Source organism: Eleutherodactylus coqui, chromosome 5, assembly GCF_035609145.1.
Source record: "Eleutherodactylus coqui strain aEleCoq1 chromosome 5, aEleCoq1.hap1, whole genome shotgun sequence".
NCBI classification, from domain to species: domain Eukaryota; kingdom Metazoa; phylum Chordata; class Amphibia; order Anura; family Eleutherodactylidae; genus Eleutherodactylus; species Eleutherodactylus coqui.
The window spans coordinates 221,065,368-221,090,993 of record NC_089841.1 but is presented as its reverse complement, the minus strand read 5'-3'; the positions used below and the strand labels follow the sequence as shown (position 1 = coordinate 221,090,993).

The 25,626-nt window shown below is 41.2% G+C and overlaps 1 protein-coding gene across 8 annotated transcripts in view; it reads left to right on the top strand.

Annotated features, from left to right (window-relative positions):
* The window catches only part of PTPRD (protein tyrosine phosphatase receptor type D), a 348,154-nt gene that overhangs the window by 208,103 nt on the left and 114,425 nt on the right, over positions 1-25,626 (top strand). For 4 of the 8 annotated variants that reach the window (XM_066604262.1, XM_066604258.1, XM_066604261.1 and 1 more), the window contains exons 8-15: positions 192-773; positions 4,124-4,257; positions 6,710-6,854; positions 8,878-9,183; positions 9,932-10,125; positions 15,851-15,877; positions 20,874-20,991; positions 24,745-25,332. In XM_066604262.1, coding sequence (XP_066460359.1) covers positions 192-773; positions 4,124-4,257; positions 6,710-6,854; positions 8,878-9,183; positions 9,932-10,125; positions 15,851-15,877; positions 20,874-20,991; positions 24,745-25,332 — 2,094 coding nt within the window. The remainder of the gene's footprint in view (positions 1-191; positions 774-4,123; positions 4,258-6,709; positions 6,855-8,877; positions 9,184-9,931; positions 10,126-15,850; positions 15,878-20,873; positions 20,992-24,744; positions 25,333-25,626) is intronic. The other 4 variants (XM_066604263.1, XM_066604260.1, XM_066604264.1 and 1 more) reach the window with 1 other exon arrangement.

The following is a 25,626-nucleotide window of genomic DNA, read 5'->3' as shown; positions in this document are numbered from 1 at the left end:
TTTGACAAGTTTCTTTAGCAACATCAAAAAACACTAATTGGTATTCATTACAATTTACTCTAGCCAGACAATTGATACATTGCTTTTTATTCGAGGTATCCAATAAGCTGATATACAATTGACCAACGCTTTGACATTAGACTGTTTAGAAAGACTATTGTATTTAATCTAGGAATCCTATTTTATTCCAGCCTTACCAAGGCCTCCTGGAACTCCTGTGGTGACAGAAAGCACTGCTACAAGTATCACGCTAACCTGGGATTCTGGAAATCCTGAGCCTGTAACATATTACATAATCCAGCACAAACCGAAGAGTTCTGAAGAACAGTATAAGGAAATTGATGGCGTGGCTACTACGCGGTATAGTGTTGCTGGCCTTAGTCCATACTCGGAGTACGAGTTCCGAGTGGTTGCTGTAAACAACATCGGACGTGGCCCACCCAGTGAGCCAGTCGCCACAAGGACTTCAGAACAAGCACCATCAAGTCCTCCTCGGAATGTGCAGGCACGCATGCTGAGCTCAACCACTATATTGGTTCAGTGGGAAGAACCTGAGGAACCCAATGGACAGATACAGGGCTATAGAGTTTATTATACTATGGACCCAACCCAACATATTAATAGTTGGACAAAATATAATGTAGCTGATAGTCAAATTACCACTATAGGAAACTTGGTGCCTCAAAAAACTTACTCAGTGAAGGTCCTGGCCTTTACGTCAGTTGGAGATGGACCTTTATCTAATGAAATTCAAGTCATCACACAAACAGGAGGTAGGTCCAGCATTTTGTAACTGGTGAATAACTTGCATCCATAGAATTGTTATTAAACGGTTTTGCAGTCACTTTACAATGTAAACAGTAAAATTGATAACGTAAAGCAGAATTTAATGCTGCCTTATATTTATCAACTGTGGAATCATGTATAAAATATCCTTACAGAAATAATAAACCTACTCTCCAACTTCAAAAAAAAACAAGAACATGCTAGCCTTACCCAAATTTGATATAATAATTAAATATGTATATATAAAAAACACAGGTTCTGCATGATAAGGCTAGGTTCCCAGGGACGGAAATCTCGCGAACTGTCCGCACGGAAATTCTGCGGAATTTCTGTAGTTGAAGTCCCGTGGGATTTGAAGTGGCTTATTCCACTGCAGTCATCTCTCTCCCATAGAGAGAAGAGAACCTGCAGCGGAAACGACAATACAGTTGACATCCTGCAGCTTGGAATTCTGGGCAGCTTGGCCGCAGCAGACTGTCCGCAGTGTGTGGATGAGATTTTTTCAAATCTCGGCCACTTGGCTGCCTAGTCTCTAGCTTAAGATTGCAGGTGGAATTTCAGTGCGTCAGTTCCGCTCTGTGTGAACCCAGCCTGACAAGCAAGCTAATACTTGTTGGAAATGAGATTGTGTAGGCCATTGGTGACAAAGACTTGTATTTAGGCCACCTGCACACTGGCAGATTTGTATTGCGAAATCCGGAGCAGGCATCCGCCTCCGGATTCCGCAGCAAGTCCAGCCCATAGCATGCTATGTTAATACGCGATTTCATGTCCACGAGCAGAAACTGATTTACCACTCACAGAGAAGAAATCGCAGTATGCTGTGGTTTTGTGCGAGCTCCTCATGATCTGCTTCCATTGAAGTCAAAGGAAGCCGTCCGTCCCACTGCCATTCCGCAATCATCTTTGCAGAATGGTCGCGGGATCGCCTAGTGACGGCGTGGCATCATCTGTACTGCGCATGTGCACCGGCCGGCACATCCACAGCACAGGAAAGACGCCGCCGGACACGTATGCAGGGGTCACCGGCTGGCCACCAGGTCTAACTCCGCTGTGGGACTCCGCATGCGGGGTCCTACACGGCCATGTGCAGGCGGCCTTAGGTGTTTTCCCAGACAGGGTTTTTTGTGTAAAAAAAATAAAAATCTGCAGTTTTTGAGGAAGTTTTACATAGTTTTTTTCAGGCAAGGGCAGCAGTGGATTCTAATAGAATGGGTGATATAAAGGAAGGACTTCTCCTTCCTGCTGGATCCACTTCTGGCTTTGGCTCAAAAACTGCATCAAAAATGTCAAAAAGACTGTCTTTTTTTCAAAACAAAACAAAAACCTGTGTGTGAAACCACCCTAACAGTAGTGTAAAAGGTTGTGGAATATGTTGGCTCTATTTAAGCCAGCAAAAATGTATGCTTCCTGTGGTTTTCTTGGCTTATCGATATAGTAGACTGGCTCTTGGGTTTGATTCCATATTCCGTTGCCAGCTGCTGGCTATCTGGAACACGAACTGTGTTATTGAAGCACTTTTATTTTCTAGAGCATATACACTGTAAAAAAAATCCAGCACCTAGAAGACGTTTGTCATTTTGCTGTAAAATTCGGCATGCCATCACATCTCAGGCAGATATGCAAATAATTAAAGTTGTGGCATGATTAGATGAACGGTCTTGCCACCTGAGGCCCTAAAATCGGTTCCGCTCTTGGCCTATAAGAGGCTCTCGGAGGCTCCTTGTGTGTAGTCACCTCTTCTTCCACTTGTGTAGAGCTTGTTGACCATTAGACCCCTCTACGACAAAATAGAAGAGATTTTGCCTACTTAACAGTTTGAGACAGGGCACATTGGAATGTGAGAAGCTGGATAGTCGTATTGATGAGTTGATCGCCACTTGGGCCTTTCTGAGGTGTTGAGACCAGTGGAAGTGTGAGGACACACAAGGCAACCGGGCTCATGACACCCTCAACGGACCACCAGTAGAGAGGATCATCTGATGGAGCTGCTCATGCTGGTCAGCCAAACTGTTTCGTGGTCCGCCATTTAGAGACAGATGGCGCTATCATTACAGACATGTTATCTTTACTCTATGGTTCAGTATGTTTACGGTGACACCAAATTTATATACTTTTTTATGTTGAACTGCTTAAAAAACTAAAATGTCTTTTAAAATAATGTGCTTCCTCTGTCCAGCTTTTGAACCCCAAAACGTTTAAAGTTTTCCATGAGTGGGGTTGTGTGAGGGCTCGGTTTTTGCAAAGTGACCTGCAGATATTATTGGTATCATCTTTGGGTACATATAAATTTTTGATCACTGATTTTATGTGTAAATATGCAGTGAATATGCACGTATCATGTGCATTCATTGTGTACTTATGCACTCCGTTTGACTTTAACGGCCTATTTTGGTCCATAACGCAGACCAAATAGGATATGCTGCAATTTTTTTTCATATGCATGAAAAACACGGGTCTGCATGCCCCAATGCAAATTAAAGGGGTTTTAGCACTGGATATGATGCGCATAATACACAGCGTAAATACACCTATATGAATGAGGCCTTATACTGTGTTTCTATCAGAATTGTATTAAGATGTGCCACAGGCACGTCTTAATAAACAATCAATAATGGTATCCCTGAGGGCTGTAGAAGGTCCATGGCTGCCAATTGCAGCCATTACAGACAGGTGTTGGCTGTCAAAGATCCTCAACACTCGCCATGTATAGAGCGAGTTCGGCTGCTAAGCCCACTGCATACACAGACACCTGATGTGTCCTGTGCAACTTTGAGAAGGGGTTAAAGGAAGTCCATAAACTAAACTTATGGACTCGTGGAAATTGAAACACTGACTTCGGGCATCTAAGAATTGTACTCACCCTCCTCTATGTTGTCTGCCTATGTAGACCATCAGCTTTGACACCTGACTGTGGGTGAGTGCTGAGGAGGGCAAGTATAATAAATCCCCGAATTCAGTATTTTGGCTCCAGAAACCCATAAGTATAGTTTATGGGGTTCATAGGAGCTGACAGACTCTATGATCATTATATGTATCCAAAGCAAAATTGTATGATCTTGTCTTGGCAATACACATCCTTCGTAGATGCTTCATCATGGTCTATATACGAGTAAGATTTTGATTTTGCATAATCATTTGTTTTCAATGAACTAATTACATCTATAGGAAGAAGTAATAATAATCTTGTCTGTGTACATTTTCTACCAGTACTCTCCACACTTCAGACGTCAGACTGTGAGCCCCATTGGGGCAGCGAGAGAACTTCTCTACAACACTTTGGCGTATGTTGCCGTTATGTAATCAAGGGAAATAAATAAAACCTTTATTTCTGCAGTTCCCAGTCAGCCACTTAACTTCAAAGCAGAAGCAGAGTCAGAAACCAGTATACTACTGTCCTGGACGCCCCCACGCTCCGACACAATATCCAGTTACAAGCTGTATTATAAAGAAGGGGATCATGCAGAGGAGGTAAATTGTGGATTCTGCAGTGTCCGTTTTACAGTTTTTGTGATATCCTACAAATCTTAGAGATTCCATAATGAATACAATGAAATATTGGTAATTGTTAGATTAAATATTCTGTTTGAATTCGACAAAGACGCATAGAGTACAATAATAACAACCGTGTGCAGGTCTGATATAATGCAAGTGAATGAAGGACTGTAGAGTACATGGTTTATATCTGTACAGAGGTTATCGGTGAAGGATATTAAAGGTAATAAAACACGCAATGAAATATATTACATATATTCCTTGCTCTTCCATTAGACACTCTTTGGATATTCGAACGATGTATATATCCATGGCTAGGTTTAGTTGATCAGAAAGCATTTAAAACCATCTTCCAATAAACATGAGTAGATGTTCTTCCCGTAACAATACTACACCTTACAGTAGAGTTGGATCAAGAGAATTTGGTATGGTCTCAATGGACGCATCTATTTAGATGATAGTTATTGATGCCCTTCTCATAGGCTGTATCTATAAGTGATACTAAACAGTTATTGTCATTTACGGTATTTTTGTTAAAAATTGTAATTTGTTGGCTCGTGACTAGAGATGAGCGAGCGTACTCACTAAGGGCAAATACTCGAGCGAGTATTGCCTTTTGCGAGTACCTGCCCGCTCGCCTCAAAAGATTTGGGTGCCAGCGGGGAGTGGCGGGGAAGTGCAGGGAGAAATGGGGGGGGGGGGGAGATCTCTCTCCCTCCCTCTCTCTCCCTCTCTCTCTCTTCCTCTCTCTCCCTCTCCCTCTCCCTCTCCCTCTCCCTCTCTCTCTCTTCCTCTCTCTCTTCCTCTCTCCCCCCTCCCTCTCCCCCCTCCCTCTCCCCCTCCCTCCTCCCCCCTCCCTCCTCCCCCCTCCCTCCTCCCCTCTCCCTCCTCCCCCCTCCCTCTTCCCCCCTCCCTCTTCCCCCCTCCCTCTTCCCCCCTCCCTCTTCCCCCCTCCCTCTTCCCCCCTCCCTCTCTCCCTCGCTCCCCTCTGCTCACCCCCGCCAGCACCCAAATGAGACGAGCGGGCAGGTACTCGCAAAAGGCAATACTCTCTTGAGTATTTGCCCTTAGCGAGTACGCTCGCTCTTCTCTACTCGTGACCCCTGTGATTGGGTATAGTATTTAGTGGCAGATGCTGCTGGTTATTTTGAGTTCTCTAAGTACAAATGAATTTTTGAAACTTAGGTTACTTTCCCAGAATTTGTATGTATAATAATCTTGTATGGATTATTTTTTATAATGGATCAATCATTAAAATTCCCTTAATGTGGATAGTTTCATCTGCAAAACAGTGCTCTACTCGGTCCAACTGTTTCCTATACATTTGCAGGTTAAATTTGCTTTTGTCTGAGACAATTACCTTTTCCACTGTTTTTTGGTCCACATGGCATGGTCTTTTGTCCCTTTAAGTTGGGCAGTAGAGATGAGCGAGCGTACTCGCTAAGGCAAACTACTCGAGCAAGTAGTGCCTTATGTGAGTACCTGCCCGCTCGTCTCTAAAGATTTGGGTGCTGGCGGGGGAGAGCGGTGAGTTGCGAGTTGCGGGAGTGAGCAGGGGGGAGAGAGTGAGAGAGAGGGAGAGAGAGATCTCCCCCCTGTTCCTCCCCACCGCCCGAATCTTTAGAGATGAGCGGGCAGGTACTCGCATAAAGCACTACTCGCTCGACTAGTTTGCCTTAGCGAGTATGCTCGCTCATCTCTAGTGGGCAGCTTTCATTTTCTGTGTCAAAAGAGGTTTCGTTCTCGGTTGATGTCCAGAAAGACTACTGAAATTCAGACATCTATGAACCGTTTTTGGTGCTCCTATTCACTCCAGACACCAGATCCCGCATTGTTCTTGGGTCGGAAGCTAAAGAGCTTCTTTTTTTTTTCCAGGCCTAAACGCACTAGATACCTATCTTGTGATGTTCAGGGCCTCTTGAGATGTCCATTTCCTTTCTTCCTGTCAGTTCTCTTTGTTTTTTCCACTTTCTCAGCAGCCACATAATTGACACTAGATTACAATTGATCCGGTTAGCTATGTGACGTGTTGAGTACCTCTCATTACTCAAAGCTAGAGCAACCCTATTCTTCCATGAAATTAGCTGACCAAACTTTGGCCTATAGATAGCAACCAGTCACAGCGCAGTTTTCATTTTACCGCAGCAGTTTAAGAAATGAAAGCTGTGCTGTGATTGGTTGCAATGGACAACGGAGACAGTTTCACTTTTGAAAAATGTAATTTTTTTGTGGCTCACTGTAACTTTGATTCATTGTTACCGATGTCTATAACAATTTCTGGAATATTTAAATGATACCGGAATATTTTATTGTAAGTATGAATATCTAGTGCTAAAACAAAAAATAATCTACCGCCATTGTTTGGTTACAATGAAGCTTTTTCTTTAAAAGATCTCATTTCATTACACTTGATTCCATCTTTCTTCAGCAATCTGTCATCATTGAGCCAGCTACATCTTATCGGCTGCAAGGCCTAAAGCCAAACACTTTGTACTACTTCCGGTTAGCTGCCGAGGCTCCACTAGGCCTTGGTGCTTCAACAACCGAAATCTCTGCCAAAACCCTGCAGTCAAGTAGGTCTCTTTCTGAAATATTGTTTTCTTCTAGCTAATCCCTAATGAGACAGCATTTATTTATATATATATGGGTAATGCTGACGGAGGACGTACTCAACGCAGATAAACTGTATTGAAGTTATGTAGCAAAACCATCGTTCTTGAAACTCTTTATTCCTTTCTGAAGCAATGATGTTTGATCATCAAATGAGCCAAGACAAGGTTACAAGGGATATGGGTAATGATAGTATCATAAGATGACTCGCACATAACCATAATGCTGGTTACCCATAGAAACCATCTAGGATGGCAAAAGCTATAGTATGTTGATAGTCTAAGGGGCCAAGGACAAAGCACTGCAGTCTTCATGGCAGCACAAAGAATCTCTATGATACTGCTGACATATGGTGTGACTGTAGGGCACCACGCTCTCCCATTACAGCAGTTTTCCTATTGGAGAATACCAGTGTATGCAATAGAGTATAGACCGTTCTTTTTCTTCTCACGGATTTCATAGAAATTTGTGAAAAAACAATCTCCCTGTGCTTCTCCATAAGATGTATAACAGTGTGGTCCAGTTGCAGTCTATGGATGCCTATTACGGATCCATCTGTAATTCGGCCAAATGCATTGGCCCCTATACTATCCGACTATGTTTTGACTGTTGTTTCAAGCATCATTGCCTTTTGCTTTAAGTTATCAAGGATTGAAATAAGAAATATACTTTTTTTAGGCCAAAACAAAATATGTACTCTAGACATACAATAGATTTCAAACTTGCCTTTTAAAGTAAACCTGTCACCAGGTTCAAGCTACCTGAACCATGGGCATCATGAACCCGGGACAGGTATGTACATTGCGCCTGTGTATGTCTAATTCTGAAAGCCTGAAGCCTTTCAGAATAAATATACTTTGAAGTTTGACTTGGAATGGAACACTAAGTCTCGGAGGCGGGCCATACCGGTCTGCTCCTGCCAGCAACATATAGGCAAACCGCTTCCTCCCCTTTTGTATATAGGAGGAGAATATTGGGCACTATGCATACATGTGCCGGTTTCATGCTATCCATGGGTTCAGGCAGCATGAAGCAGGTGACAGGTTGGCTTTAACAGCCATTCATTAAAGGTGGTGGAGAGCATTTCACACGTCTCCACTTTTTGAGTATAGATAGATAGCTGTAATGTTCACACAGTACGATATATGTAAAGCGAGTATTTAAAAATGGCAGTATGTGTTTTGAAGTGAGGCTTTCTACTTTTTCGTAAATCTATATCCTTTGAAGCCTAAAAGTAATAATTTTAATAATAACACCTATGATAGTCTTGAGAGCTGGTATAGCAACTGATGGCTTTTGGTAAGTACAAGTAAAAGTCCAAACCAACAATGCTGTTCTCACTTCGGGTAGGTAAACCTTTGTATTAGATCTTCATTACATAAATAAGTTTGCATGCTTATTGTAGCTCAAGTGTTCACTTTGCAAAAATCTATTCTTCTTTGGGATTCGACCTATCGAAAGCAAGATGTTTTATGTCAAAATTTTGTTTGTTTTCGGTATATATTTTCCTCCTGGTTGGCACTTAAGGCATGTTTTAACATACTTTGATTAACTTGAAACAATTTGGAAAGTCATAACCGACCATAGGAAGTCCATTAAGTATGTCCTTCTTTTATAACATGCAACATGCATTAATTGCAACCAGCCAAAAAAAAATTGTGGTAAATTATTGTTGAAGGCCATTTTTTTTAATGCAGGTAGGTAACTTTACAGTGAAGTTTCACATCCATACCGTACGTCCCCATACACCTTGTCTTAGTTGTTCATTATGTTTTATTTTTTCATTAAGTCTATTCATTTTAACAAGCCAAGGTACATTCTGTTCCCCGAATTCTTTTAGTTTTGTTTGTCATTCAGTTGCCCTATTTAGTTATTTTTGGTTTTGTTTTTATTTGTTTTTTTTTTTCCTTTCTTCCTCATTTTTTATTTTTTGGATCATTTCTACCCTTATACTTCAACCTCCCTGTAATGCTATATTGAAATCAGAGCCATCAGCTCCTCCACAAGACATAAGATGTAACAGCCAAAGCTCTACCAGCATCTTGGTAAGTTGGCTACCACCGCCAGAGGACAAACAGAATGGAGCTATCACAGCCTATTCCATCAATTACTCTGCCGTTGATGGAGAAGATAACAAGCCCCATGAAATTGCAGGCATTTCCTCAGACACTAGACAGTACCTTTTGGAACAACTGGAAAAATGGACTCAGTACCATATCTCTATGATTGCTTACACTGATGTTGGACCAGGCCCAGAAAGTCCTTCAATATTGGTTCGGACAGATGAAGATGGTATGTTTCCTCCTCTCAATCAATTTCTATCTGTTCCTTCACTCCAAGGCTCTATATTAATTCTGAAAAAAAGAGAACATTTTTAAGATTCTCATTTTTTTCTTTTTTCACACTAATTTTTGCCAACGTTCACAATTTTTTGCAATCCTTTCCTATGTAAACCTGGAAAAAATATTTTTCTTCCTATTTTTTTTTCTACTTTCTTTCCTGTTTTTTCTTGATTTTTCTTTTTTTTTTTTACATTCTTGTAACTTTTTTCAGTTCTTGCACTACTCTTGACATTTCAATGTTTTTGAAATGTCTCAATCCTTTCTTTCCTCTTGTATATTTCTTTATTACTTTTTTGTAGAAACTGACTCAGTTTCCTCATTTTATTGTCTTGTGTTTTGTGACCAGTGTACTATTTGAACAAAAGATGAAGGCTCGATAATCTGTTACATTTTTACAGTAAATCCAATCATTTTTAAAGCATTTTGTTTTTGTCTTATTATTTGTATCAGTACAACCGTTAAACGTAAGAGCTTTGAAGCTTCAAAGCGTCTTCCTTGGCTTTTTACATTTTTACATGTTTTTCTCTTTCTGATAACCTTTTTTTCTTCCATTTTTGCATCAGTCATGTTTTTTGATCTTTTCAGTAAATGCTAGAAAAATAATTGTTTTGAATTTTTACTGTTTGACTCAAGATCTTTTTGTTCAGTGGGTGGGACTGGTGACAATAATATTCTTTTATCAAATGATGTTCTTCCAGTTCCTAGTGGTCCTCCTCGCAAAGTCGAGGTAGAGGCTGTGAACTCGACAGCTGTTAAAGTGCTCTGGCGCTCTCCTGTGTCTAACAAGCAGCATGGCCAAATACGTGGATATCAGGTGCATTATGTGAGGATGGAAAATGGAGAACCCAAAGGCCCACCCATGCTCAAGGATGTTATGCTGGCTGATGCACAGGTAAATAACAATGGCGGTGAAGTTCAATTACTACATATTTCTACTGTTGCAGCGTAGCCTAAGCAGTATGAGTGTTGGTGCATCTAGTTACATACTATGTGTTAGTTATGTGTAAGTTGTTATTTTTGGTGATTGAAGCGGACTTGTATTATGCATTTATATTGTACTGAGGGACAAACCATAGAGTATCGTTTCAGTAGAAACAAGTATATCCTGAATAGAAATCAGGCCTCCTTAAAGGGGTTCCCTGGAATATTAACATTGATGGCCTGTGCTTAAGAAAAATTCCAGGACTCATGACTATAATTGAGTTTGCTCGCCTTCCACCCAGCTTTTGGACGGAAGAAAGAAAAACTCCATGCAGCGCCTTTTCTTCCGGTATCTTTAGCTCTATCTGTGATGGAACCTCTAGCCGGAGGTTTCCAACTCAGATATGAAACCACCCTAAAGGATATGTAGCACTGCAGCAAAGGCACTGCCCCTTCCTTTTACCCATAAGTCTGGGTCCACCAGGTCGAATACCCACCAAGTACACATTGAGACCAACAATGTAAGTCCTGGAGAACCCCTTTAATATGATACTTTTGCAATGGCTTGGTAAGGAGAGTTGGAAGTCCTATCAGAAAGATAGTTTCCTTCTTGTGAAACCCATATACTAGGTTGTCATCCTGCCAATTTTTAGTTTATTATTGCTATTTTATAGTGTTGCAATGCTGCAACAATTCGTTATTTATGTAGGCGGGGTGAACTGGTTATTTTACCTACATGTAAACTATATGTAGATGTATTTGTGTAACTTATTTTTAATATTGTAAGATTTTGAATCCCTAATTTTTATTTCTAGCAATCTAAACACTCAGCATTTGTATTATACCAACTTTTTGAATGATCCATTCTTTGTAGTTTTATTGGTATTGGTAGATAGGCCTTTAAAATGTTGGAATTGCTTAGTACATTTATTAGATTTTTTTTGTAGAGTAATAAAGAAGAGAAAGTAATTAAAAATATTTGTTAAAAAAAAAAACCTTTGAGTTAAAACCCTCACCAATTGCAAACATTAATGGGTCTATGATGAAGTAGGTGTAGCCTGGTTGTCAGGGGAGTTGCAAACAAGACACTAAGACTTAGCTGTATTTGGAAACAGGCCTGGGGCAGTAAACGGATTCTTTGCCCTAAGTGAAGAGAAGCCTGACTATAACTGTAACACCGTACTGATTGTTGTGCTAGTTGTTTTCTTTTTTTTTGCCTTGACATTTAAATGTGATAGTATTTACCTTAAAGGGGTTTTTCCCATGACTTAAAATAACTTCATAACCACTCTGCCCTTCCTGGGTATCACTGGCTATAGCAAGTCACTACTGTGACCAATGACTGCCCTAATCAGCAGCAAGAGATTTTTGGGAAAATCCATTTAACTCCTTAACACTATATGATGTAAGTTTACATCCTGTGCATGAAGCTGAGCCCGTGCTATCTGCAGTGGGAGCTAGCTATGACAGACAGTTGGCCTCTCGCTGCAATATTGCGGATTGGTGAGAACACAGATCCCTGCTGTCAACCCTTTCTTGCCACTATCATTGTTGATCATGGCATGCAAAGGTTTCACAGAGGGAGTGTTCTGCCTCTGTAACTTCATTGGCACACAGTAATGTCATCACGATTGGCCGATGAGTGTTTGTGCCTTCAATGGCATGTAATCATTAGCAATAGTGATTATGCATTGCAATAGAGATGTTCCCTAGAAAGATATGAGAGGTGTGTAAAAAAAAAAAAAAAAATAAATTTTTGCCCAATTTCCTTTTTTTTTAAAAAAAAAGCATATGTTTTCTATTGCCACACCTAAAATGACTTGTACAATAAATTGAACGCACTATTATCCTGCACGGCAAAAATGTAAGAAAAACGTTAAAAAATTTATCCAAAATGCTAAATTTGTGCATTTTGCTTCCCAAATATTGCAGTAAAAGTGATCAAAAGTCATATGTACCCCAAAATGGTACCAATAAACACTACAGCTGAAAAGCAAGCCCTCACAGAGCTCCATTGATGGAAAAGTAAAAAAGTTATCAGACTTTCAATGCAGCAATACAAAGAAAAAAAAATTCTAAAACATTTTTGTGGAAAAAAACTAAAAAAAATGTATACTTATGATATTGTAGCTATCCCAACTCACAGAAAAAAATATCATTTTTTTTTCTCCCTGCTCTTTAAAATTTTTTATAAAAGTTATACAATGTGCAAAAAAGAAGCCCTCCTACGGCCATGTTGACAAAGAAAAAAAAAAGTTATGGCATTTGAAAAGCGAAGATGAAAATCCCCCCAAATTTGTTGCGTCCTTAAAACCAAAATAGGCCATGTCCTTGATGGGTTAAAATCAACACTGTACCCAGTACTAGCCAAAATATCGCAGTCAGCACAATATCTTCTCCATTATCCTGTGACTTCTCATGTCCCGGGTCAGTGAGAGTTTCCTGCTGAATTAAGGCATGTGATATTCCTCATCCAGAACTTGGGTGGTGGTGCTTCAGCATTGAGTCCCTCCTCACAGTTTGAGAAGTGCTGGGTTGGTCACATGTAATATTTAGTGCTTCTTCCTTCTATAAGGGAGAATTCAAATTTAATGTAGAATGTTTAAAGTATATTCTCTTCCCTAATCGTGAATTAATCAGATAATGAGCTACAGGATCTAAAACAAGTTCTATATTCATATTCCTCTGTAAGATGATGAAACCTTATATTTCTGTTCTTTGTAAGACCAGTCTTTCATTAAAATAAACCAAGCACATTTAAAACATGGCTCTTTTAACCATAACATTCATATCGTGGTCCTCCTGGAGAAGATTTAGCCTTGATCTCATGACTTTCTGCCATTCACTCTTGTGTAAACATGGAAGAAACAAATGTTAAACAGCACATCCAAAAGGATATAAATGTGTTTCATGTTGCTGTGGCTGCAGTGCAAAAAGCAAACATATAGCGTGTTGTTGCACTTTGTTTGTAAGTGACAAGAGGTACTAGTGCATTATGTCTCCACCGGAACGAAGGGTGAAGACATAGGTTGTGCGGCCAGAATGACAGGGAACACCCACGTAACGCCCTAGTAGCACCGTCATTTGCACCCCGTCCTGTGCTGTGGTGGTCGGCTCTGGCCACGATTGACAGCTGGCTGTCCCGTAACAGCATACTTGTTATCACCACCCCTTCCTGCGCTGTGTTGGCTGGCTGTGGCGAGGACTGACAGCTGCCTCATGGCACCTGACGTGAGCGGCACCTCGTTCTGCGGTGCTTGGCTCGGGAGAGCCCTGACAGCTGCTTTTCAGCCAGAGCGCCTTTAACTATGTGGAGGACAACAGAGGTGCTTTCAAACACCGGCAGTGGCTGAGAGATCCGTCCTGCTGCTAACCTTGAGCACGGATCCGATTACACAGACAGCTGCATCAACGTCTGTAGCGGGACTAGTATAGCAGCTTGCACAGTTGTAGTGTCCAGTGCCAGGAGTTCTAGCAGTAGCTTCGAGCACTCTGGCCAGAATTACCACGGTCAGGCAGCATTAGCCGGCCAGCTAACTGCCCTGGGGCGACAGGCTGCTGCTTCCATACACCCAGTCCAGAATGTCTCGGGCAGCCAATCACAAGCTGTGAGCGTGCACTCTAACTAAGGCTGCATAACCCAGGTCTCCACCCATTCTACTGGTGGAGACATAATGCACCAGCACCGTGCCAAGAAACATGCCAAAATTGAATATATGAAGTTACAACTGCATTACTACTATATTTACTGTGTACATTTAAAGATCTTTGTGCACATATTGATCAAATTGTGAGAGCCCATCTGCCAGTGATAAGGCCCCCTTATTAAATGGGAGCCTACACTAAAAGACTCACCTCTCTTTGGGCTTAGGCCTCCAAAGTCAGGGCATGTATGCTCCAAGCTTGTAATTAAAATCAGTATAGTACAAATAGGGAGGAGTAAACATCCAAAATGTAACAAGCCACACCTCCGTATGTACAATACAAAAAAACATGTAATAACTCCTTTTTCTAAACAACCATCCTGCACTTTTATGTTATGGAATAATCCATAAGTTTGATGATTAGCCTTGGTTCTTACATAGTGGTTCCTGCTTGATCCAGTTCATATTTTGTTTTTTTAAACCACTAGTATTGGAACAAAAGGAGAATAGCGTTAGTATAAAGATTCCCATCATATTCTTTGCCTATATTGGTCCAATCCCCATCTTCAGAAGAAAAGACAAACCTCAAATACACCATGCCAATGTCTTCAGAAGTGTCTGGGAGCTGCTTATTGTGAACATGCATAGATGTAACATATCTGTTATGGCTGAATGTGGCGTATTAATGAGGGATTAAAGGGGAAGTCCCATCTCTGAATTCCCTTCTCTCTGTCTTTGATATGTCAAAATAATGCACTCATCCATAAGTTTATTATTTCAAAAATGTCCCAATCTCCAGATATCCTTCTTTATCCAGGCTTCTTGTTTCCAGAGGAACCGGCCACGTCCATGGTTGAGCATTGGCAGCTGGCGCTTGCACACTTGCTACTCCATCGGTCATCTCACTTCCAATGCCTGAGATCTGAGGGGTTCATGCGCAGTAGCTCCCAGCCCGGCCACCTCTACTGCTCTGCTCTACTATTTCTCGCAACAGTAGGGCTTCTGGGCAGCATGAGCAAGTCCTCATTATTCACGCAGCCCATCTATTGAAAGATATAGCTGAGCACAGCGTTGGCCATAGCCAGGCTGGGAGGTTGTGCACATGCACCCCTGAGATCCCAGCCACCCAAAATGAGATAGCAGTTGGCGTTTCAAGCACCAGCTGCCTCCGCTTTATAGTGGACTTTGCTGGTTCCCCTGGAATGACCATCCATCCGTTAACTTAAAGGGGTTGTCTCGCGAAATCAAGTGGGGTTATACATTTCTGTATGGCCATATTAATGCACTTTGTAATATACATCGTGCATTAAATATGAGCCATACAGAAGTTATTCACTTACCTGCTCCGTTGCTAGCATCCCCGTCGCCATGGTTCCGTCTAATTTCGGTGTCTTCTTGCTTTTTTAGACGCGCTTGCGCAGATCCGTCTTCTCCCTTCGGCTCCGCTCGGCAGCATCGGCGTTTTGGCTCCACCCCCTTGTACGCGTCATCGCGTAGCTCCGCCCCCGTCACGTGCCGATTCCAGCCAATCAGGAGGCTGGAACCGGCACACGTCATGGGGCGGAGCTACGCAATGACGCATACAAGGGGGCGGAGCCAAAACGCCGATGCTGCCGAGCGGAGCCGAAGGGAGAAGACGGATCTGCGCAAGCGCGTCTAAAAAAGCAAGAAGACACCGAAATTAGACGGAACCATGGCGACGGGGATGCTAGCAACGGAGCAGGTAAGTGAATAACTTCTGTATGGCTCATATTTAATGCACGATGTATATTACAAAGAGCATTAATATGGCCATACAGAAGTGTATAACCCCACTTGATTTCGCGAGAAAACCCCTTTAAGTCTTTGCCCAGCTTAGTAAGGTTTCTGGGGACATACTGGGTGTCCCTCCATATTGGGTGTACCCTTTAAAAAAAAACGATACAGATTTCCTTTAGAATTATAACACCCATATTATTTGGAAGGACCTGAAGAAGTTAATTGGTCCCCAAGCTTAAATGGTTCTTCATGTATTTTTTTTTATTTTCTTTCCAATGTTTTACTCTTAAACAGTGGGAAAATGATGATACTGCTGAACATGTGAGTAATGCGGATTGCTGGTTCTAAAGTGTCGTTTTCAGCGTGCCGTGTATATGATTTCTTTGCACAGATGCATGCACTAACATTCCACATTGGTTTTATGTGTGACTATTTCCATTTGGCATGTTGTTATGTCTGTAAAAGTTACAAAAAATAAATAAAAATTCAAATATTCGACTTTGACAACAGCAATCTATTGGAATGGCTGTCGTTTGAATGGCTGCTACTAATGTTGCTTTGGTTGTGCTGCAACTTTGATGTACCGAACATGGATTGGCCAGCCTGCCAGAAGGCAGAAAAAAAGCTTTTTTTTTCCTGTTAATTGTAAAATCTTACATTATTTTAGCGATTGTGCAGTCTAAAAGTTTGTATGCATTTCTATTTACTTTAGGCTCCGCTTCCTGTGTTATGCATGACTTCACTCAGCCCACAAATGTACTGTTTTTCAAAGCAGACCTGGATAAATATGTTGGCTAAGAAATTCTCGAAAGCTGAAAAAAAAATATTACATGCCTAAAATGAGACACTTCATACCTAAATATTCCGGAGTATATGATATTTTAATTATTTTCCTTTGCAACATGCTGTTGATGTATTTCCAGCAGATCTGTCAGATTGATATGCTGCCCTATGTGAGGGAAGAATGATAGAGCCACCGGTACTTACTACTAATAGCCAAACGGCACAAGAGCACTGGAAGAATACGCCGGCCACATAGTTTGAGTCCGATGCATTCATAGGGGCTCTCTCTCTTATGAGCATTTCTTACTGCATACCATATATGCGGGTTTTGTGCTTTTAATACACAATAACTAATTTTACAGTACTTTCTAATGTGCTCCCTACGCGGGCGGTAACGCACTCTTATGGGGGAGCCCTTAGGAAAATATTTTCAGGTCCCTTTAGCCAGTGATTGACAGGCTGCTGTATATAGACAGCAGCCTGCCGATCAACAACTTGAGGGCTTCTTCTACACGGCCATGCTTGTGCAGGTATTTGTAAACGCAAAATCTGCGACTACAAAATACAGGTAATAGAACTCATTGCTTTAATTGGTTTGGCCCTAATGAGCGTGTTTTGCGTGCGCATTTCCAATCCACTGTCTGACGTCTAAAGACATTCTGTTTGAAGGCTGTACAGCTCTGACATCGTTAGACATCCGTCAGGGTATTCTTACTGTAGATTACTGGCCGCTCTGTTGTCGGGGGCCTCTCCAGCATGTCACATACTGCAGTACTGGCTCTAGCCAGCAGATGGCACCATTGTATAATGGCAGAAAGAGAAAGTCCCCTAGGAAACTCTGAATCCAAAATTGGATTGCAAAGGGTTAATCCACAGAAAAGGCGTGTCGCACGTGAACTGGCCCTGTGTGCGCAAAAAGTACAGCAATACACACAGATATACGCACAAATTAAGCTCATCCAACCCCGTTTTTGCACATGCGGCTGTCTGAATAAGGGGCAGAAAGAGGCAGAGAGAGCGTTGTACTCATGTATACAGCAGACTCATTGTCTCCGGGGAAGTCCTTCTCCCAGTAGTCAACTGGCACAACCCCTTTATACAGTTTTGGCTTGTAATAGAGCGGACCTCTTGCTGTATTGTACCGCCCTGACAAGAGCAGGCTTGTTTATAAAAAGAATAAGAAAAATAATTGATAGATTACATTTATTTTATAGAATATTTAGATATGAAGTGTGCCGCATATAAAGATTTAAAGGGGGTGTCGGAGTTCTATAACGTGCCTCTGAACGGGCCCCCATCATTATGAAGAATAACTACTGATACTCACCGCTCCCCTGCTCATTCGCCAGCAACATATCAGAGAGCAAGGAACAGTGAGGATCAGATGTTTGTTATTTTATACGATGGGGGCCCCAATCAGAGGCACTTTATATAACTCAGACAACCCCTTTAATTATGACTTATGAATTCTTCAACTAGTATAATTTTAAGAAGAATAGACTGTTTTCATATTGTCACTATATAATGTTGATCGCAGATAGACAGATGAATGTCCCAATATTAGAACATTTATCTTTAATATGTTTCTGTCGGGTCTCCTACTGTATATGAGGTCAGCATACGATGGAGGGGGAGATGCTGAATTTGGGAATGTATCGTTTTCATGTAAAAACTTGTAAATGCAACTAGTACTCAGAGAGAGCAGGAATCCTGCATCCCATCCCACACAGAGGGATTGACAGACTTCTCTCTATATACAAAATTCCTATAGGTAAAGCTGTCAATCAAGATGGTGGTAGTAGAATTGCAGACTTCCTCTATGGGTTCTGGTGGCGTTTACAGCTTTTATTGGAAAATACTAAATGACATAATAGAAAACTAGATATTCCTGAACCCAGCATAGGGTGTGCAGCTCTCAGATAAGAATCTGTAGAAACCTGCTTCAGGCCACGTTCAAGTAGTAAAATCTGCCGTGCATTTTGGTGCAGATCTGGATCCAAATCCGCAACGAAATCCATGTTGAAATTTGGCAGGTTAGGCTGAATTCACATGAATGATTTTTCACCTGTGAGCTCTGTCCTATTGCGAAAGGAAAGCACCCATTCATTTAAATGGCTTTATACACACAAGCAACGTTTTTCTCGAACCAATAGTCCGAGATAGAAAAATCACAGTAAGAGCTATTTTGGGGCAATTCTTGTTCAAGAATCGCCTATTATTTCTAAGGCAATGAAAAAAAAATTGCATCGTACCCCCATGCCATGCAATTTAAATGCAAGTCTGATGCATTTTTTTTACCATTTTAACTATATGATCCCTGTGGTTCTAAGCGAATTGCGTTTTTTTTTTTTTAACTCCAAACGCAAATTGCTGAAACATTGCAGGTAAATGATTGTGATGTTTGCAGAGTTTCACTGACATATATCACAAGCGTCCATAGCATAACACACAGTTTTTGACACCTCTCTTGGTACAGATTTTAACCCTTTCCAATCCACTGTCTGACCTCTGAAGACATTATGATTTAAGGCTGTACAGCTCCGATGTTGGAAGACGTCCGTCGGGGTTCTCTTACTGTATATTGTCAGCCTCTCTGCTGTTGGAGCCTATCCAACGTGTCACCTCATGCAGTGCTGGCTTTAGCCAGCATATAGCACCGTTGTTTAACAGCAGAAAAACAGTAAGCCCCCTAGGAAAACCAGGATACAAATTGGATTGGAAAGGGTTAACACGGGTTTTGCCCTCTCATTTGAAGAGCTGAACTCCTGCACTGAATATTCGCAGCATAAACTTCTTAAGCTACAGATTTAAAATCTGCGCTACTGTTCAATTTACGCTGCTTCTTTTTTGGCAGTGTGTGGATGAAATTCCTTCCACATGGCTGGTACTGTAAAATACTGCAGATTTGCCATAACCAAGTCCGCTGCTGAAAGTCTGCAGCATTTCCACTACACATGAACTCGGTCATAAAGCTAAAGTTTCCAATATTGGGACATTCATCTCCCTAGCTTAGTGTTAGAAAGGTTATGTGTATGCCCAAACTCTATGCTGCCCTCATATAGGAGACCTCAGAGTGCTGTGTAAAGGGTTGTCCAGATGTAAACTATTAGTGGCCTTTTCTCAGAATAGATCATCAGTAGTAGATTGGCAGAGGTCTGCCACCTAAGACTCCTGTCAATCAGCTTTTCTCTGGGGTGATGTTATAGTTACAGTTATCTGATTTTTGCAGAAAGCAGACAGCTCTGTTCCCACTGCAGTGGCCAAGCTTTGTATTACATGTAAAGTTCCCATTCACTGCAATTGGAACTTGGCCTACGGTACCAAGTCTGGCCACTTCAATGGAAACCGAGCCGTTTCTTCCAGCAGAAATAAGCCAACCGTACGAGAGCATCAGCCCAGAGAGCAGCTGATTGAGAGGAGTCCGATTCGGCGGACCCCTGCCAATCTACTAGTGATGATCTTTCCTGAGGATAGGCAATCAATAGTTTACAACTGGACAGCCCCTTTAAAGTCAGATGAATGTAGAGATAGAGTATTGTTATCTAAAGACATAAATGTACTTAGAAATTAGAAATTGGGACCATTTTTAGTCTGTCTAAGGCTGCTTTAACATGGCAGTATTTTGGTAAGTATTTGTAAGCTAAAACCAGGAATGGAACCTACAGATGTAGCCTTGCTAATGTATCTTACATTAACGGGCTACCGAGCTGATAAGACGTAGCTATGCTATTTGCTTCAATCTGAATGGTGGTGGCCACCAAGTAGCATGGCGGTTTCTGTCCATCTTCACCAGAAGTGTAGCGTGGCATCCTTCAAGGAGGGCGCTACTACATCTGTACACAGAGAAATAGTACAGTAGAAGGATTCATATGTCCTGGTTTTGGCTTACAAATACTCATGAAACTAAAGATCAAAATACTGCCTTGTGAAAGTGGCCTTAAGTCTTAAATTCTTGATGGATCTAATAAGTTTCTGTCAGAGTCTATTATTTCTTGACCTGAGCAAAACAATTATTGCGCTGCGGGCTCTTTGTCAGCCAAAGAAGCCCAATTATTACTTTTATATTGCAAACTTAATATCAATCTGCTAGTGTCTTTCCAGCTAAAACGGCCACTTCTCTAGTCCCTACTGTACATTTAGCAGCAGCATCTATGTGCCGCCCGGAAACATAAAAGTCTACTAAAACCGTATCCCTTAAAGAGAGCAAATGCCATTCTACATGCAAACACTAGAACTTTTCATACCCTAGTTACAGGTAGATACAGTAATAACTACCATTATCTATACATGGGCAGCAGTGTAGATGCTCCATACGGTATATCACATATGTACCGTATAGAAACATATAAAATAGATCATAATGACGGATATGTTAGGCCGATGCAGGCACCATTTTTCCTAATATTTACCAGACAGGAAATAGAATTATTTTCAGGGTAGATAAGAGCAAAAGAAAGATGAATGTAAGTTCAGTTATGTAATGGTTCACTGACTTTCGAAACTGACTTTTACCATCCTCTGCACTTAATTTCAGGAAATGATCATTTCTGGACTGCAGCCTGAAACAGCATATGCCATCACTGTGACAGCTTACACCACAAAAGGAGATGGTGCTCGGAGCAAGCCGAGAGTTGTGACTACAAGTGGTGCAGGTGATCCTCTTAGTACTTAATCCTTGTCAGACACAGCTGTCACATTTAGTCCTTCTCCATCTACCAAAAAGTACATCCATCAGTCATATTGATCTATAGTATGTACTTGTTTACCAATCCCAGACAAAATGAACCCAATTTGTTGAACAGATTGCCGAGTCCTATGAAATGCGTTCCGAGGTCTTTTCGATTCATGGATTTTATCTACTACACCGAATAAAAGAGTACCTGTCCGAGAGACCCTGTATAAAGGGATATAGGAATGCTAGGCATCTGCATTAACACTCCACATGCAAATACTTCATTGATGAAACACATATTTTAGTATCTTACTTACGCCCAAAGTGTCAAGGTGTAAAGGAAATACCTTCTGACATGTACTATAAATTCATTGAGCTTTTGTGCATCGGAAATCACTTCTGCTCGTCTCAATCACATCATGTTTTTACAAGTGTATGACTTATGCGGCTATCCACTTCATAGCTTATACACGAAGTACTGCAGAGTTAACTAATTCAAACTTTTCACCATATACTTTGGATTTTTATGTTTATCCAAAAAAAAAATGGCTACCCTTAAAATTGTAGATGGGAGATGCTTCCAAATGACTATTAACCTAAACCAGTTGAGATCATGTGAAATTGGGGCACTGCCATACATTCTACTGTTTTTTTTTTACATTCTTTTTGCCCATCTGTTTTACGGTATATTGGATAATCGTATTGTAAAAAGGAAGATTTAATAGGCAGGGGTTATCTTTTCATAAATTAAGCAAATTACATATTTTAGAGCAAACCATTAATTTTCCACATTGACACATTTCTATACACTGCCACAGAAATGTTATCTTTTTTAGTAGTAGACCACTCTTAAGTTTGCAGTGCCCTTTTCAGTGTTTTTAAGGGCTCAGTCACACTGGCGCATCGGCACCCGTACACCGGCGGCGCCGATGCGCCCGTGTGACTGACAGTTAGAAGACAGCCGTACCTGAAGACGGCCGTTTCTCTCCAGCGCTGATCATAGAACACATGACCGGCAATGGAGCCGGTCACATGTTCTTCCTCCCGGCGCTGCAGAGAGACTGCCGTCTTCAGGTACGTCCGTCTGCTGGTGTCGGTCACACGGGCGCATCGGCACCGGTGTACGGGTGCTGATGCGCCAGTGTAACTGAGGCTTTAGGTGGTTATCTGATTGTCGAAAACCCCTTTACAAAGAGAGCCGCCATGGCGATCAGCTGATGGCTACAAGTCTGGCAAATGCTGGTCTTGCAATGGGAAGTTGTCATTGAGTGTTCATTTCATACTTCTGTAGTAATACAGGAGACTTTTCCATTGTCCAAGTAATATTTGGACATTCCCGGTCTACCACTGTGAAAACTGGTGTACGTTAGAGTGGTTTCACACCTGCCTTTGGAGTCCTTTTAAAATTGATTAGTTTTTAACTGAATGTGGACTTCTTACAAACTGATGCAGAACTGATGCATGTGTGCATACAAATACCTTCTTAGTGGTAGAGTAGCTGATTATTGGATATGCAGTTCATTCCACAAGTTTCACTCTGAGAAGTCTATCAGAGCTCTTCCTTCAAGTGAGCGCAATATACACACTCCTGGCTGGTGGGTGGTGGCTGGGCTTCTCCCTCCAGCTGGGCTTCTCTCCCCTCTTCCTCCCTGTCCATTACAATAAGCAACATTAGTAAACACTAAAATAACATCACTATCAATGATGAAGGAATTTGGAACAATATCATAACTCTTTGCTTTTTAACACGGTGAAATAAATTAAAGACACACCATTACATCATATGCCACCTGGGAGCCATTTGTAAGATGGACTGTACTATGTCCATTTCTTCTGTTGTAAAACCTTTTATTGTAAGAAGATAACTAAAGCAGCGCTGGTAATCAAGTTTTATTTTTATGATGCACAAAGCCAAGTGGCTAATCACCATTATTTTCTCTTTAATAGGGTCGACCTACATATACTTTACTGCACACTAGGCTCGAAATATCAAATATACACACTTCACTTTGCCGCCAGGTAGAGGAGGCTATTTCTTTTTAATAAGCCAGGCTCTCGTCTGATTCAATTCTTTGGAAGTCTGGCTGTATTTCTTATTTCCTTTAGAGGCACCACCAATCAAGGTTAAAAAAATAGTCATCAATGTGAGGGCTGCCGCCAGAATAAAAGCAATTTATGACATATATAATTTAGTGACAGCTTCTAGCAATCTCTTCACTAGAAACTGAAGGAGTTATTATTCTATTTCTTTGGACTCTCCTCGGTTTGCTTATGCTCCATTGGCTTTAGTAATAGTTAGAACACAAAACAAGAATGTGGCTTAGAATTATTTTCGCTAAGCATACCTTTTTTCAGATTTTTCCATTCTTCACATAAGACAAAATATATCAGCTATGGAGTTACCGAAGGCTAGTGAAAGAAGATGAATTGTTACCAGTTATACATTAGGACTAAGACAGCGGGATCGGTCCAATAAGTCCCATGAAACAGTTATCCCGAGTAGAACACCCAGACTCACTCTGTATAATTATTTATATTGCCTCTATGTAAGAAGAAAGACCTACAAGCATTCTATGCTCACTAAATGTTATTTGGACCCTTGTTTTCACAAAAGTGTACATTTTAGAGGGGAACACGAGTCTATTGGCTTTTCTGTGGTCGTTCTTGTATTTGGGTACTTAAACACAAGAACACTTCCAAGAACTTTTCTTATCCGTTTTAGTCATGGAGATTGTATATCTCTGTGCACTATTGAATAGAATCAATGCAAAGCAGACTCCCAGGCCTCTCACTAGCAAAGCCAGACTCATACTGTACACTTATAAAGGGCAAACACCCTGAAACAGCTGTATGTATATGGAGTCTGGCTTTGCTTTTAAATTCCCGGTCATTGTTACAAGGCTTGTATAAAAAGTCTGACTTTGGCTTGAAGAAATGCTGCCTTCCATCTCCCTTATTTGCATATTACCCAAAGGAGCATGCACGGCCATTTCAGTCTCCTCACTCACTGTCTAGGTGCTCTCCCTAAGGAGAAAAAATTGCGTTTCTGACCCCCGATGATCAAATATGTGCTTCATGCATACACTAACAGTGCCTATACACCCTCATTAGAGGTTGACCAAACATTCATGTAGCCAACAGCTTTCTGCGGCAAGTTATTTTACTTTAAGACATTTGAAAGCTATTATTCTCTTGTCTTAATATAACAAAACAGATGGTAAAGCAATTAAAAGGTTAAACAAACAGTGGCACAGATCGTTATTATAACATGTTCTATTCTGTCCCATCTATATTTTGCCCAAATGCTTAGTTCGGCCAAGCGTTCATATGTCTTACATGTGGACAGCGGAGACAGCCATAGCAAGACAGCTCAAGCTTATGTCCTGGAGACAAAAACATCGGGCGTCGAAATTCATTGGGCCCAATTTTTCTTTCCCCTGACATGATCTGTTGGGGAAAATTTAGGATATCCCCATACACACCCAACAGTCGTGCACTCAGGTGACTTTTATCTAATGTGTATGGTGCCTTGAGATGCTATCTGGACTTAATGATGTAAAAAGTTTTGAATTGGTTCCTCCTAACTTTAAAATGCCTTAAACAACCGTGGTAGTCGTTGAGTGTCAGTCGTATGCATTGTCATCTAACATAATACATGGGCTCATAAACATATGTGGAATATGAGTATTGCACGTTGTAGGGGGTACATTAAAATGACTTCTTTTTATTTCAGTTCCAGGTAGACCTCGCCTTGTAATCAACCACACTCAGATGAGCACTGCTCTTGTTCAGTGGTATCCACCAGTAGAAACCTTTGGCCCAATCATGGGTTACCGACTAAAGTATGGTCGCAAAGATCTAGACATTCTTACAGCTGTAGACTTCTCAGAAAAAGAAGACCACTTTACTGCCAAAGAAATCCACAAAGGAGCCTCATATATATTTAAATTATCAGCCAGAAATAAAGTGGGCTTTGGGGAAGAAAACATCCAAGAAATTACTATTCCAGAGGAGATACCAACTGGATTTCCTCAAAATCTTCACTGTGACAGCATGTCATCAACATCAGTGCAAATAACGTGGCAACCTCCCATCCTAGCAGAAAGAAATGGTGTAATCCTAAAATACACCCTCCTGTACAGGGATATCAACAATCCATATAATCCATTTGAAGTTCCTATTGTTCCTGCTGACACAACCGTGACTCTCACTACATTAAAACCCGATACGTTTTACGATGTTAAAATACGTGCTCATACCAGCAAGGGTCCTGGTCCTTTTAGTCCAAGTGTCCAATTCAGGACGCTGCCAGTAGATCAAGGTAGGATTTGTCTACTTAAGACTTTCTCCTTTTGAGGAATACCTTTTCTTGGGAAATCAGGGTGCAGAAATGGTTGCTATCCTGATGGCACAACTCACTTAATTATTGGATAAGGTAATGTACTTGAACCTTAATGTGTTTTGAAAGTTGGGTTTAGTCTCGCTAGTTCCTGCATACCACTTTCAGGTAAGATAAAAAAATCTGGAGACAAGAACCAGGGTACAGGGTCTTCATAATCCAGCGTTTCTTTCATCTCGTATCAGACATGTAGAAATTTAGCTGAAATGGTCCGAG